The sequence below is a fragment of the Anopheles coluzzii genome, chromosome 3 (assembly GCF_943734685.1).
Source record: "Anopheles coluzzii chromosome 3, AcolN3, whole genome shotgun sequence".
In the NCBI taxonomy this organism is placed as follows: Eukaryota; Metazoa; Arthropoda; class Insecta; order Diptera; family Culicidae; genus Anopheles; species Anopheles coluzzii.
The window spans coordinates 79,989,216-80,005,168 of NC_064671.1; the positions used below are offsets into that span (position 1 = coordinate 79,989,216).

General features: G+C 46.8%; 2 protein-coding genes across 7 annotated transcripts in view; one reads left to right on the forward strand and one right to left on the reverse strand.

Moving 5' to 3' along the window:
* LOC120955180 (uncharacterized) overlaps window positions 1-6,444 on the forward strand; it is an 80,978-nt gene extending 74,534 nt beyond the window's left edge. For all 4 annotated transcript variants that reach the window (XM_040375772.2, XM_040375774.2, XM_040375773.2 and 1 more), the window contains one exon: window positions 1,014-6,444. In XM_040375772.2, the coding sequence (XP_040231706.2) occupies window positions 1,014-3,607 (2,594 nt within the window). In that variant the 3' untranslated portion in view covers window positions 3,608-6,444. The remainder of the gene's footprint in view (window positions 1-1,013) is intronic.
* Window positions 6,436-14,587, reverse strand: LOC120955179 (phospholipid-transporting ATPase ABCA3-like). Of its 3 annotated transcripts, none has more exons than XM_040375768.2 (8): window positions 14,348-14,587; window positions 13,766-14,265; window positions 10,773-12,013; window positions 9,331-10,702; window positions 8,949-9,255; window positions 7,635-8,584; window positions 6,848-7,570; window positions 6,436-6,778 (listed from the first exon to the last, which is right to left on the reverse strand). In XM_040375768.2, the coding sequence occupies exons 2-8, from the start codon at window positions 14,035-14,037 to the stop codon at window positions 6,604-6,606; spliced, it is 5,040 nt and encodes a 1,679-aa protein (XP_040231702.2). In that variant the 5' UTR covers window positions 14,038-14,265; window positions 14,348-14,587; the 3' UTR covers window positions 6,436-6,603. The 3 variants fall into 3 exon arrangements, with proteins under 3 accessions (XP_040231702.2, XP_040231701.2, XP_040231705.2); XM_040375767.2 differs by having other exon boundaries at window positions 13,766-14,279; XM_040375771.2 differs by having other exon boundaries at window positions 13,766-14,587.
* Window positions 14,588-15,953: the final 1,366 nt, after the last annotated feature.

Consider the following 15,953-nt stretch of genomic DNA (forward strand, 5'->3'; position numbering starts at 1 on the left):
TATTTATTGTGTCTATTTAAGAGCAGATTATTTAATTTTCATAAACTTAATATAAACATTAAACGTCAAAACATCAATTGCTTGGTTGCACAATATCAACATAATTTTGAATAATCCACACTCAGACTTTATTCGTTGAGCTCGCCTATATTGAAAATGCAATCAAAAATTAGGTGTAACATTGTTTGATCAAGAAACCTGTGAAAACGTGTCAGATCATATAAATTTATTTATAAAACACCTGCAAAACAAAAAAAATCTTCACTAACAAAAAATGCATGGTGTTGATAAGACATTCCAATATATGTTTAATATGTTTAATATGTTTATTGATTAATCCATCGGGATCTTGAAGATCCTACATGAATGTACTTAAATTAGTGCTTATAGACTATGTAACGTACATAAATCGATAGGGGAGAACAGGGGCACAAGAATAGAAAATGTATTTTGAAAATAAAATTATTACGTAAGTTGTGTCCTGAGTCTATCTCCAATATATACATTAAAGCCTATAAGTTCGATCAAAAGGTTAAATATGGGCAGTACAGTGAGTGATCATATTTTCCCTTGATTGCAATCAAAGAAGGGAAACAACTCCTTAGAATCTGCAATATTAACTTTATTGCAACAGAATTTTTGTTTTACAATTATGTTATATTAACTTCAAAACCATTTCAAGACAAAAAATCCTTGACAGAAAGTAGATAACTCCCTTCAATGAAATCTACTCCAGAACAGAATATGAAAACGGCTTTCCACACATAGTTTACTGCACACACAAAAAAAAAATACCACACTACATATGTTGCATTTTCACAGCGAAATCACGATTTGCAACTTGGTGCCAAGCGAGAAAAAAACAAAAACAAAACCTCAGAGCAGCTCCAAAACTGCACCCCAAATATATTCTCCCCTCTTTTACATACATCCGGAGGCGCTGCTCCATTCATGCTAGATTTACTGCAAAGTACTGAATTTTCATGGTTCCCTTTCTTTCTCTCCTGTTACAGATTGCCCAACCAAACCATGCACTAGTGGCACTAGCGATTCCGGTGGGAAACGTGAATCAGCCATACTAACAACAGTAGTAACCCTACGGAAGCGACCGAAAGCGACAACAGCCAACAGCCACCACCCGGTATCGATGAAACGCAGCACAACGATGGCTGCACCAGCTACCACCGGAAAGATGACGGCACTCTGCTGCTGCTGCTTTCTTCTCCTACTGCTCCACACAGCGCTGCTGGTGGAGGCGCTGCCCATCACCTCCAAACCGCTGGACAACAATCCGGACCATCTGACGTGGGAGGCGGCCTGGCTGTCGGAGGACAGCCGAGCACCGATGCCGCTCAGCGGCAAGTCGAAAAAAATCACTCCCAAATCCATCTTTATCACCCCGTTCCTGAACAGCTACAATACGTCCGCCTGCCCGCCGGACTACAAGGTCGACTACAACGGCAAGTGCATCCAGGTGGTGAGCATCAACACGGCCGACATACTGGTGACGAAGCTGCAGAGCCTCTTCTCCCAGCACGGGGACGGCGGGGGCAGCAATGGCGGCGGGACCGGTGAGGATGATTACGATTACGATTACGACTCGACCGGGCCGTTCCATGTGAACCTACCGCTCAGTATCGATCTGCCGCCGGAACCACCGCAGCAGCAAGCGCCCGCCGTTATGCCGGCAACTCCCCAGCTCACGTACAAGGATGTGCCCGGGCCAAGCTTCTACGACAGTGCGATGGTCGATGTGGCGACGGTCGAGCAGGACAAGGCGAAGATAACGACCGTATCGCTAGCCGAGCCGGTCAAACCATCCTCCGAGAAGCCCTTTCCTGCCACGTCCACTGCCAGCGCAGCCGAACAGCAGCCGGTGGTGGACCAAAGCGGCGCCGAAAGTACCGACCACAGTGACATCTCCTTTGTTGCGTTCGAAACCCTCCCCAACGGTACGCTGGTCGGTCAGGTCGAGCTGGAGGGAAGCAATAGTACGGTGGTGCAAAGCATATTTGTATCCTCCACTACGGCTGATGTACCGCTGGCCGACGCAGACAGCGCAACGGAGTCTACGGTCGCTCAGCACGCTGGTGGCGCCGGTACAACAACTGATCGTACTACTGATGCAGCTGCTACGGATGGTGATGCTGCAGTGAGCACCGTACTCACCACGCAGGATGCGCCAACGACTACAGTGCAGCAAGGTGAGGCCAGCAGTACCAGTACGACGGAGCAGGACGAGGATGAATCAACGCTTACGACCGATGTTACGAGTACCACCGAACAGGACGAGTCGGAGATGGAAAACATGAAGCTAGAGCTGGCAGAGGAGCTACTCCTGATGGATAACAATCGTAGCTCGCTGGCACCGCTCGATTCATCCACTACGGACTTTGCGGAGATGGATCTGGATACGGTTCCAACGTCCGAAACGCTACCAAGCGACGAACCGACCAGCACTCATCAAGAACCAATCACCGTGAGCACAACGGTCCCACCGCCCGTGCGTCCACTTCTGCCCATACCTACGAAACCCTCCGTGCAGATCATAACTCCCATCAAAGGGAGCTGGGATCTGGGTATGAAGGGTGGATCGGCTCACCTGTTCGCCGCTAGTCATCACCATCTCATCCAGCAGGATCGCACGACGCGTGCCACACCGGAAACAACGACGCAAGCGATCACCGCCGAACGTTCGACCGAGCAACCGACTGTGCTGTCGGTACGTCAAGACTCGAAAGAGGACAGGAAAAACAGCGAAGAAGTGGATCGGCACGAAGCGCTGCATGCACTGCGCGAGGCAAACGAGGCAAGCAATCGGTTCGTGTATCACCATCTCCCATCGATGCCATCGCTCCCTTCTTCCACCGCAAAAAGTGAGCCTGCCTCAACCGAACTTCCAAGCAGCACGACCCAAAGCAGCAGCTTGCTGCAGGTGAGACCGCTCGCTTCGACACCGCCCGCCGGCAACAACAACAACTATCTCGAACAGTTGCGTAAAATCAACGAAATTGTTGCGGAAAAGCGGCGCCACCAGCAGCAACAGGAGCAGCAGCTCGGTGTCGGTTCGTCCAGCACGCGCATTCGCTTCCCATCGCGCGATGAAGAGACACTATCCGGTGCGGCAAGCAACAACTATCAGCAGCAACAACAGCAGCAGATAGGAAGCGGCGGTGTTCGGTTCCCCGGCTCGGCAAGCAATCGTCTGCCGGACATCTTCCCGAAGAAGTCACCGGACACTACGACCCAGCGGCCCGCCTTCTGGTGGCTCCCGTCCGGCTGGGAGGTGGACCAGACTGGCAACAAGCCGATGTTGCTACGCTTCTGGTCCCGAATGCCACTGGTACGTGACAGCTCCCAGCAGCAGCAACCATTGACGACGGGAAGTGCCAGTGATCCTGCTGCGGAGAACAACAGCAATCGTTGGCGATCGGCAACAGGCTTCCAGCAGCAGCAGCAGCAGCAGCAACAAACACCAGGAACATCACATCCGGTCGCGACGGCACGGGGCAACTCCAAGAGTCCAAGCGAAAGCTTCTACAAGGAGGTGTCCGCCCAGGAGGTGTACAAGGTGATGAACGCCCGACAGCTGAACCATCAGAGCTAAGCCTGCGTGTCCTGTAAAACTCCAAGCTCCCTCTTCCCCCCTCATGCTCACCGCCCTCTCCCCTATTTTCCGCTGAGAGAGGTTTCACCTCGCCCAGGGAAAGATGAAGAGGCGGCGCGCAACCTTTACCAAAGTCCACACCAGCAGGCTTCGCAAGTCCAGCTTTAAGTATTACGTAATAATATCCAATGTCTAACCCCCTTTTTTTGGCGGCGCACACGCATTACCCCCCACTGATAAGAGCGGTGGAAACTAGGAGATTTTGAGTGTGTGTGCGTGCGTGCGTGCGTGTGTGTGCGTGTGTTTGTACAGAATAGAGACGCGTAGAGGATACGCGCTTCACACAGAATTGCTCCGAAGAATTGTGGGGCCGATAGGACGACAAGCTTTTGTTAGGGTTTAAGGTAGTCATCCCCCTTCCCTTCTTCCAGTCAGTGGTGTGTACATGCTATCAACTACTTCTTTCACCCGTCGCGCGTCTGATCTTTCCAGCTTCCCATTACACCAACCGTAGCCCCCGAACAACCGTCCTCCACAGATGTACTACTCCCAAAAAACCTTCAACCACTACTACTTCTGGGTGTTGCGCCTCCCTCCCTACCTGTACGAATCAGACAATCTGTGATATTGTGTTTCAAAGTTTTGCTTTCTTATCGAATGGTGTAAGAAAAAAAATGGCAAACTATTTTACAATCTCTCTACCGCTGTCCGCTCTCCCAATTATGCGTCCCAATTTTATGCGTTTTTACTTTTAAGTCTTATTTTCGCAACACTTACGAGGTATTTTGTTGTGTATTTGCTTTGCTTTTTTACATGCTAAAACGAAGGGAAAGAAGCATTTTCAGCTCATGAAAGTGCTAACCTTTCCGTTCCGGATCTTCCAACGATTGGGAATTGGAAATGGGAGTGAAAGATCAGACGTGTATCAGGGATCATAAGAAATGTTTTGGAGAATACCTGAATGGTAAGAATCGTGTTCCGTAACACCCTACGCTCATCTTCAGGAAGTCCAATAGTAGGAAGTACTCACAACATGGTAACAGTATAGAGGAAGTTTCCAGCTGTAGAGCTGTAGCAACCACCAGTACCTTTCGTTCAACGCCGACCAGACTACTACCCTGACTAATTGTACATATTACACCAGTAGCGAACGATATACCATTGTATTAAGACGTTTTATTGTAGTAACAAACGGTTCTAGTGGTTAAGATCTGTATTATTCTATATTTATAGATTTTTTAGTGTACTCACCATCACACACGCACACACACACACACATCTTAGCAACACACATGAGTTTTATGACGCGGCCAAACTAGAGAGCAACCCTTACCCCTATCTACTTATTATGGACGCACATACTTATACTACACCACCGAGGTGCGAGATGTTTGTCCCAAACCCCTCACTGTTACTTATATGTGTTATACTCTATAAACCACTACTTCAGCACAACCGTCGTGTTACGTTGGGAGGGGGCCGGCCGTGTTGCGCCGAATAGCCATGTGTGCATTAGAAACTTAAACAAAAACACTTCCGACTAAATTGTGCATTGTGCCCTGCACCCTGTCCGTTTCCCCGTTCTTTAGGGAGTCTGTATCACCCCCCTGTGCAAATTATTAGTAGTAGCTGCTGCAACGCAAAATTGTATCGGATGTATGTGCCAAATATATGTAACTGTGTACATGGATGGGTGTTTTTGTGTATAGGAGATAGAGCAGAAGTAGAGTTTTTGCGATCTTTAATGTTCATCGTATTTAAACTATGTACACACTTTCTCAGTAGGGAGGAAGCTAGGATTGATCGATTTTTTGTAGTACGTAATGATGATCATCGAACAACGAGTTCTAGTAACAGCGTCTGTCAAGCATCACAACCGAGCCAAAGTGCTCCCCTATATGTGTTTTCCACTCTGTTCTAATTGTACAATTCTATCCCACTCCCCAACTACGTACTTTCTCTGTTGTAAGTGTTTAAGATGTGTTACGCCAAACGTGAGACGCGATGCGTCTTATTAGCAAGTGTGTGTGTGTCCCTACCCGCACTATCTATCACCGTTTGCAAAATGAGTATTGATGTTTAACCTTGTAGCGTAGGGTAGACTAGCAGGTAGAACTGTCTCTGTATATACTGTTGTCGCTATGGAGCAAGTACGAGCGGCAACAAAACACGTCAGGCTTTCGTACACGAAGCAGGAAGGTTATTACGTATGTGTGTGTACTGCGTTATCATTGAATATGACGTCATATGGTTCGTGTTTTACCTTGTGTAATAACCTCTCTATAGCCTAGCTGCTGTATCTCTCGATGTCGTGACAAGCGTCCTATTGTAGGGACCATATTGATGAATGGTTAGGGTTACGCGTAATACACACGACCGCTGGTAGTATTCGAACGCACGCAGCAGCGGAAACTCCTTACATTAATCCCGCAGCGATACATACGCCTCCTCCAATAGCCGTTAAACGCACAAATGAAGAAAACGGGATATATGGTGGCTCTGTATGAGAGTGTGCGGTATGGGTGTCTAGACGACAACGATAATGGCACATTATCTAACCCCCCCTTTTAATAAACGCTAAAAACAAACGTATATAGCAGGACTATTTTAGAAGAATACCAACCCACACACGCAGCACACGCACTCACATTGCCGAGTGAGTAAGTGGCGAATGTTTCGGATAACAGTACTCTACCAGTCTAGTATCTCCTAGAAGGAACGCATAGTAGACACATGACTACCGGTCTATACTTACAGAACAGAACCGTAGTATTAAATCACAAAACACACACTCACGTACAGAAATCAACAAAAGAAGAAAACTATCGTAAAATTGATCGTTGTCGTGTATTTGATTTTGGATGAAAATGATGACAAAACACACTGGTCACCATCAGGGTCGTTGCTTACAATAGTTTTCCCTTAAAAGTATCTCTCCATTCTTACATTAGTACGGTACGGCATTAAGTTCTTCGAGTTGAGCGTAGCGATTGCGATCATTCTCTTTGGTACTTGGTAAACGCTAAGAACACCTGCTCCAGGCTCGTTTGTCCGATCGAGTAATCCTCAATGTTGAGCTGCTGCTTCGCCTGCTCCATCACGCCGAAGATCTGCGACCATTTCATGCTGTTAGAGCGGATGTAGTACGTCAGTAGGTCCTGGTATTCCTCTCTGGAAAGAAATGATCGTTAGTGAATTCCTTCAGTGCCAAATTGGAGTCTCTTCTCCGCTTCCACTTACTTCAGGTGCGAATCCGGAAACTTCGCCACAATGTGATCCTTAATGTTCTGCAGATCAAGCGTATCGCTTTCCTTCCCCTTGCCACCACCATCGACACGCTTCGCCTTGATCGTCAGCACGAAACCCTGCGAGAACTTGTTCTTCAAGTGCTGCGTCGAACCAATGCACTTGAACTCCCCGTTCACCATGATGGCCAGCCGCGTACACAGTGCCTCGCACTCCTCCATGCTGTGTGACGTCAGTACGATCGTTTTGCCACTGTCCCTCACCCGGCAGACACCGTTCCAGAGGTTGCGCTTCGCCCCCGGATCCATACCGGACGTCGGTTCGTCCAGGTACACGACCGACGGATTGCCGAGCATCGCGAGGGCAGTGCTTAGCTTGCGCTTATTGCCACCACTGTACGCTTTGACCTGTTTATCCAGATGCTTCTCAAAGCCAAACTCCCGCGCCAGGTACATACTGACGGTGGGGATATTGAACCTCGGCACACCACGCAGCAGCGAGAACAACTTTAACGTTTCCCGCCCGGTAAGATCTTCGATCAGTGCATCAAACTGTGGACAGTAACCGATATGCTGGTGGACCTTTTTCAGCTCACTCTTCAGGCTGTGACCCTTGATCCAGGCATCGCCAAACGAGATCGTCTCATCGCCAGACAGCATCTTGAAGGTGGTCGTCTTACCCGCTCCATTAGCACCAAGTAATCCAAAGCATTCCGAGCTGTGGATGGAGGTTTATACGTTACAAAAAGGAACCTTAATGCGATCATCTTCACGCCCCTTACCTGTTGATACCAACGCTCAGCTGATTGACGGCCAAAAACCGATTGTAGTACTTGGTCATCTCATGCGCCACCAGATTGGTGCGCGCTCGTTCCTCCACCGTCATGACAGCGATCCGCTCCTTCTCCCTTGCCACATCCGAATCCATCTCCCGCGAACCGTTACCCGTGTCCGCTTTGAAGTGTTTGCGATGGTACCACTCGCGTCCCTTCTGTACCAGCAACTTTAGCACCTTAAAGTCGAGCAGCAACAGTATCGCAAAGTAGGCGACCGTCATCACGAGACAGTAAAACAGATGCCGCCCAATACCGGGCCGTTCCCACTGGTAGTAGTACAGCCCGTCCTCGCAGATGGGCAGCGGGGTTACACCCGGCGGGCGTACCGCATCACACGCATCGATCGTAACGGACATATGGCTTAGATTGACGATCGCATCGCACAGTGCAAAGTGTGGAAAGATCAGGAACACGTTCGACAGGACGTCCGAGAGTTCCTCCAGCTCGAACATGTCCGTGCCGAGCAGATACACAAAGATGAACAGTGCCGTTCCGGTGACGATGTACGCTACGCTTATGCGGATAAATGCGGCCGGTGCTACATTGTAGTACAGCGTTACGATGTACGTCAGGGGTAGCGCAGGCACTCCAACGAACAGGAACACCGAGTAGAGCCGGAACACTTCGCCGCCAGTGCTGAAGCCCGGCTCTTGGAAGATTGCTACGGTTACGATGATAAAGATGCACACGAACGCGTACGTTAGGTAGTCCCAGATGAATCCCGTGAACCAGTAGGTCAGCCGGTTGACACCACTGACGAGCTGGAGCAGTTTCGCTTTGGTGACGCGTTCGCGAATGTAGAAGATGACGTAGAAACCCACCACGAACGACATTGCGAAGCCGGTGTAGTAAGCCAGCTGGAAGCCTAGATTGTTAAACGTACGCATCAGTTGAAGCTGGAATTGGAAGGGAAGAAGACGTGATTATTGATGAATCACAAAACTTGTGTTGGGAAAGTCTGATTCACAGCAGGAAGCCTAAATAATCAATATGTCAATAATTAAATTCAATCTATGATTGTGAGATTTGCTTGAAGGTTTAGATACTTGAAACTCTAATACCGCATTAATTTGCTAGAAATTTATAAAACTTCTCAGACTTAAAACATTTAAAATTTCAAATCTCATAATTCTTCAAATATTCATGATTCACTAGTTCCATAATCCAACATACAACCCGCGACTGGTAATTCAAATGATTCTTCATTATATGTTCTTTTTGACTTCTAAAACCAAATCTCCTAAATCCAACAAGACTCACCCTCGTTTCATCCGTGTACGGCAGTGGGAAGTTCGTGATGGAAATGTTATACCCTCGCTCTCCCGTAAACGTCGTTAGCAAAGCGTTGTGCATCATCTGCAACGCGACCGGTGGTGAATGGAGTGCCTCATTGTTAAACCAAGCCGTCAGATTGTGGTTCAAGATGCCAGCGCCCACGATAAACTGCCGATTGACCATCATCAAGTTCAGGTCGGCAAAGTGTAGAAACACGTCCTCCATCCAATCCACGATTCGTAACGGTATGCTTGGCATACTGCGAAACAGCTTCATGTAGTTGTCCAGAATCCTAATAAAAAAACGTGAATACAATTATTTAAACATTATTTCAATCATTTTAGCATAAGTAGTTGTCAGTTCTTACTGTTGTTGGAGTGGATCAGCTTGATCATCTGGTTCGCGCTGTATCAACGTCAAGGAGGGATTGTAAAATCGCAGCCCAAGGGCACGCGGTGGCATATCCCCCGAACCGCCCCAGTTGCGCACCACCGCAATCGTTACCGCCACAAAAAGCACCGGAATCAGTACCTGCACTACCAGCAAGAACCAATTCCTGTACGTCTGGTAGATCTTCTTCAGGAATAGTGCCCAAATCTGATAGACGAATAGCCGCCATCCTTCCAACAGCTCATAGTCATCAACCGTAGTGCGTGACTCAAGGTCCGTCCCGGTGCTGTACGAGTGCAGGCTGTGCAGACTTGCCTCCTCGCCCACCTGCGACACACCGGTCGAGTCGGAACCAACCTTCATAAACACCTCCTCGAGCGTGGTAAGTGATATGCCAAAGTCACAGATGCACAGCTCCTCACCACGCTTTTCCAACTCTTCCAGCATCGTCTGAAAGCCGCGCGAATGTTCCTCCTGCAGCAGGTACGACAGCTCCGAGCCGACGTTCGACTCCACCTGTATGAGCGGGATGTGCTTGCGCAGTACCTCCGTCACCCGGTCCACATCACAGTCCGGCTGCTTCACGCATATCAATCGATAGCCAACGCCGTACTTTTTCTTCAGGAAAAACGATGATCCAACTGCCTTCAGCTTACCGTCCGCCATGATTGCGATACGATCACCGAGCATATCCGCTTCGTCCATGAAGTGTGTCGAAAGGATCATGGTGCGGCGCGTCTTCTCTGCGATCAGTAGATCCCACAGCGCACGTCTTGCTGCCGGATCCATGCCGGACGTTGGTTCGTCGCACAGCACTACCCGCGAGCCGGCACATAGGGCGATACCGACACAGAGCTTTCGCTTCATACCACCGGACAGGCTGGACGAACGGACATCCGCCTTGTCCACCAGCTCCAGCGCTTTAATGTACTTGTCAATTTCGTACTGGGCTTGCAACTTCGAGAGCCCTTTCAGACGTCCGTAGAAGTACAGATGTTCACGCACCGTCAGCCCATCGAAGAGGATGTTGTGCTGTGGACAGTAGCCCAGCGATAGCCGAACCGATTTCATCTCCGTTCGTATGTCGTGTCCCCAGATGATGGCCGTGCCGGAGCTGGGACGCTTCATACCCGTCAGCATCGACATGGTGGTAGTCTTGCCGGCACCATTGTGTCCCAACAGGGCCGTTATTTGTCCCTCGAACATGTTGAACGTTAATCCCTCGACGGCAATCTTCTTGTTGGAGTACACTTTCCGAAGTTCGCGGATCTGTATGCGGGGGATGCGTCCTTTCGGCTCTGCCTCGATGTTGTCGTTCATTTTACTGGAAACACTTTGACTTATGGGCTCTGTGGAATGATCAAATTATGATCGTTAAAGAAACTGTTTGCTTCTACATCTACATGCATTGCTACTTACCATCGGAGGATGGTCGTTCACCGCACCAGAAGCGCTTCGTCACAAAGAAGTACCACGGTTGCGCTAGCCCAAAGTCTCCTGGGAACACCTGCTCAATGTAGAGCGTAATCAGCATGTAGATCGCCGCATTACCAAGCAACATTAGCAGCATCTGTCCTATGTTGATATCATCCACATCGCTATCGTGAAACAGTGTCGACCACTGAACGCCCTGCGTAGTGCCTTCGTACACACCGACCAACCGCATCGCGAACCCGATCGCAGAGTTGAGCAGCAGCGCCGATCCAAGCTTCTGCGAGACTGTTAGGTTGCGGTAATCCTGCACCATAATGATGTACGGTGCAAACGCCAGGAACCAGATGATGGCCGCAACCGCACCACCCGAATTAGCCTTAGAAAACAACGTACTCAGCATGAAGGAGAAGGTAATGATCGATATGCCGTACACGAAGAAGATCAACCAGATCACACCGGCATCGGAGTACGTCAGCACAGAAACGTTCGGCGTCGAGTACCAGGGCACTTTCAGGAACAGCACTACCAGCCCGATCGAGATCTGCGTAAACACGAAGCACTTGACGAACCAGGAAGTCCACAGCACCCAGTTCTGGAGGCCCATGATCTTCATCGCTTCCTTGATCTGTTTCTCCTTCTCGAACAGAATGTTCTTCACGATGCTGATGCACGGGTAGATAAACGCCAGCATTACCGAGATCGGCAGAAAGGTGGTTAAGCTCGAGGGGAAACTATCCTCCCGAAACGGGGGATAGGGAAACCGTTGCAGATACACGTCCGGTATCGGATCGGGGATCGTTTTGAACTGTTGCGCGAACGATTTGAAGATAAAGTGCTGCAGCGTTAGGAACCCTTCGCGGAAGTAACCGGGCGATGGTCCACCATCGCTTTCCTCGGCAAACCGGGCACCGCCATCGGGGCGCGAGCCCCAGCGTCGATCCGTCTGCCAGCTATGGCCGACGGTGAACTGGGACCGCTGTTCACCCGGAAAGCGTAAGCGGTAGTTTAAGCGCTGCGGTAGCGTGCTCGATCCATTCAGCCGTATGTCGAACTCTACACCAGCGAACGAGTTCGTACCGAGCAGGAAGTCTTGCAGGGCAGACCCATTCGGGAGGGGCTGGAGCTCCAGATTCATCCACTCACCAACCGGCTCCATGAGGGTGCGGAGGGCTGGCCCGTTTGGGGAGTAGGCGAGAGTGTCTTGGAACGGTATGACCAGGTTCCTCCTGGGGGATAATGAGGGTATATGACAGAGGATTGTATTAGTTTTAGTTGATTAATCTTTCTTTAAGGTTTGATTATGGAGAAGTTGATATGATGAGGATAAAGATAAAGTTCGTTGGACTTTTAAACCGCCTCCACATCTTCTTCTACTTGGCTTAACGACCTTCATTAGCTCATTGTAAGGATGCCTTGTTGTCAATATGTTTATAAGGTTTTTGACATGAAATTGATATTTTCAAATAAAATTGTTTAAAAATTGTTACCAATCTGTATACAACTTAATACAACATCCAAGTCATCGTCTCAAAAAGCACTAGGGAGTTTGGAATAATCTATCTTGTATTACAAAGTTATAAAAATCAACTGAAGGATCTACTAAATATTGTAAAAAAACTCCTTTGTTGCGAATGTTTTGTATAATTGGCTATCATTAAATGCAATAATTGAGGTTTTAACGATGTCATTGGCTCTTAGCTGAAAAACTCATCAAAATCACTAATTGGACCCAAGCGCCACAGATTAAGTTTAAACGACTGGAAAATTGTATATTCATAGAAAAAAATGAAAGCTCCACAGCTTCATTGGTTTGATCAATAGATGGCGTATTAAAACTCATCATTATATTGCTATCCTTTTCTTGCAATGTGTTTCGACAAGTTTCATCTTTATGACCTATATAGCCTTCTAACTTTCCGAGCAAAAATCTATATCAATGGTTGTGTGGTCAGATACGAGGGTATCAACACCAACGGCCATTACTAAAATCTCACTTGCTTCAGTGCTGGTGATTTCCATTGGAGTTTAGTATTTAAACAATCGTATCGCCGTCTGCTAAACGAAGTCTTTCTATATTCCGTTTAGGTAGAGAACTTGAGTCGTTTAGAAGCCGTTTAGTGGTCGTTTAGTGGATTTGTGGCTCTTGGGGACACAACAATTATCATATAACATTGCATTAGATAACTCTCACCTTCATGAAACAAATTGAAACATGTATAAAAATCATTTATCTTGCCCCAAAAGTCCAAACTAATAGTTAATAAGGTGTCCATATTTTTTTTCTTTATTTTTATAGAGTTTTTGAGCCAATTGGCCTTATTTGCCTCAATAAGGTGTCCATGATATCCAAAACAACAGGACCAATACGATAATTGTTCTAAAAAGGTTAAAAGTTGTTCTAAAATATTTGTTCTTGTTTCAATCGTTCGTTGTGCTCTGTTAGAATTCAAACATTGAATTTATTCTGCAATAACATACAATAATTAATAAGAAACCTTAACCAAACCTATGATTTTTTCATCAAAATCTGCAGTTTTTTTGTTTAATTTTTAAATCTTTTGTACAGGATTATGATAGAAATTCTTACATATACCTTTGGTTTTTAGCATGATTTCTACTCATCCACTCTCACCAGATAACTATCATTCAAGTCATTTGATTGCCTAATGTTACAAAATGCGACGTTAGGCATGATTCAATCGACCGAAAATATCCCCGTGTGTACTAAACAGCGACACAATGGAAAGCTATTGATCCCCATCTGAATCTTATCTCGTTTCCTCACTGTGGCTTAGCATACCGACGGGTTTTTTCAAACATTAATTATTTTACCTATCCCTTCGTGGTGCTTTTCCCCTCTTTTGTTTTGCAAACTCGATAAAACGACCCCTGCCCCACGCGACACAATGACAAAAAAAAAACATTGTGGTAAAAATGGACAGTCGATTCGATATCTGTTTCACCACACTAATCCTCACCTGATAGCGGTAAAGTTGGTGATATCCAGCGGCTGGTAGACGGAAACGTGCGGGACGTGTTCGATTTCGGTTAAACTGCGCAGCCCCACCATCAGCAGCATGAACAGGGGTGGAATGAAGATCTCTACCAGGCTGGACACCTTGCTTCTCCAGTGTAGTAGAAAGTTCTTCCAGAGAAGCAGCACGAACTTGCCCCAGCCGGACGTACCGGCCGGTTGGGTGAGCGTTGTCGCGGCCGCCGTACTGGTCGATTGAGCCGTTAGGATGGCCATGTTTTTTTGCTTTTCGAATTAATACACTTTCCGTGCAATAAGTAGATTATTGGGGCACTTGTTGTTTGTGGTTATACTTAAGGCACACTTTATTTTGCACTACTGTTGTTATTCGTTTTTTTTTTGTGGATGAGATTAAAGAGCAAACTGTAGTACGACACTGATACTGACAAGGACACTGTTTCAATCGCAAACGATCGCTTTGGGGTTTCTTTTTTTGGTGTTATGCTGCAAAAAACACTCTTAATAATACCACGTTAACGGCACTTAAGTATTCTTATGTGTCACTTTCAAATCACAAAACACTCACTTTACCATGCGCACCGTACTACGCGCTACGGCGCATGCGGTGCTAGCACCGAAACCCCAGCCCTTCAGATGGCCGTACTGCTTGCCTCGATGGTCAACCACAAACTAACCCGTCACACCTAGATCAATTTCCGGGCAAAAACGCCTAGCTCACTCATATCCAGCCCTAAGGCACAACGGAGATAAGCTAACTCTGTAGCTCGCGCCCTTCCTCTCTTTAGCCGATATGATAAAACCTTACTTTTTGCTTATAACCTGCCAAAAAATGTAGTCCAACACGGTAGGATGGTGCACGAAATTTCAGATGGATAAATTGATAAAGTTTGCGCCACATGATAAGGTGCGCACGATAAAGCAACCGACATCAGACAGGCCGGTAGCGAAATCAGCAGCGCTGAAGCCACAACAGCTGCTGTTGCTGCTGCTGCTGGTGGTGGTACAGGTGACAGTGAAGCAATGGCATCGACTACGGCGCATCTTCCACTTCCCTCGTATTGATGGGTTTGACTATTGACGGGGTTCAGGTATTCATGGCTTTGAGAATTACTGATTTATGGGACAGCAATAAGTGGGGCAGTTTAGGTTACAGCACCACATCACAAAGGTATTGAAAAGGAGTACTAAAACACGATACCACACGTGTGATGTGCACACGTTTTACGGATCTTTGTGTCTCTGCGGAAGGTTTCCGGTATTGGGACAAAGTTGATTTATCTTAGTTTTTTCCACTGTAATGTTTTTAATTTTGCAATTCCACTGTAATGCATTTTAGTTTTGTTTAAAAAGCATCACTATAACACTAAAATTTAAGACAAACTCTTTTGAATGCATTTTTGTGGTAGAATAAGGAATGATTACATATTACCAAGAATTAGAAAGAATTAGTATTAGATAATATCTTCATTCAAGCTAGAGACTGCCCAAGTGCCACAAATCCACTAAACGACCACTAAACGGATTCTAAACGACTCAAGTTCTCTACCTAAACGGAATATAGAAAGACTTCGTTTAGCAGACGGCAAACGACTCATGCATTCTAAAAATAGCGAAAAAGCTGGTGGCGCTCTCTGTTGGTGGGATACCCCAACCAGTTGAGCTTCATCGCTTGGAGGAGAGCTTTCTCATTTCCTCTGTACTGTTGTATGGTTTCGCATTGAAGTTATGCATCGCTAGAACTAGAACGGCGATACGATTGTTTAAATACTAAACTCCAATAGAAACCACCAGCACTGAAGCAAGTGAGATTTGAGTAACGGTCGTTGGTGTTAATACCCACGTATCTTACCACACGACCATTCATATAGATTTTTGCTCAGAAAGTTAGAAGGCTATATAGGTCATGATTAGATGAAACTTGTCGAAACGCATTGCAAGAAAAGGATAGCAATATAATGATGAGTTTTAATACGCCATCTATTGATCAAACCAATGAAGCTGTGGAGCTTTCATTTTTTTTCTATGGATATTCAATTTTCCAGTCGTTTAAGCTTAATCTGTGGCGCTTGGGTGGCTTCTTCATAAAGCAAGCGTGGTAGATAATCTCATCTCAGCTTAAATGATTGCACAACGGAAGGTGAATCGATTAACTTGATGACTAAATATCATAT

Excerpts from the sequence above, each read along its gene's own strand:
- LOC120955179 (XM_040375768.2), bottom strand. The coding sequence starts at position 14,037 with ATGGCCATCCTAACGGCTCAATCGACCAGTACGGCGGCCGCGACAACG. Across the intron at positions 10,703-10,772 it reads TGAACGACCATCCTCCGATG|AGCCCATAAGTCAAAGTGTT; the intron begins GTAAGTAGCAAT and ends ATCATTCCACAG. Across the intron at positions 9,256-9,330 it reads GCTGATCCACTCCAACAACA|GATTCTGGACAACTACATGA; the intron begins GTAAGAACTGAC and ends TTTTTTTATTAG.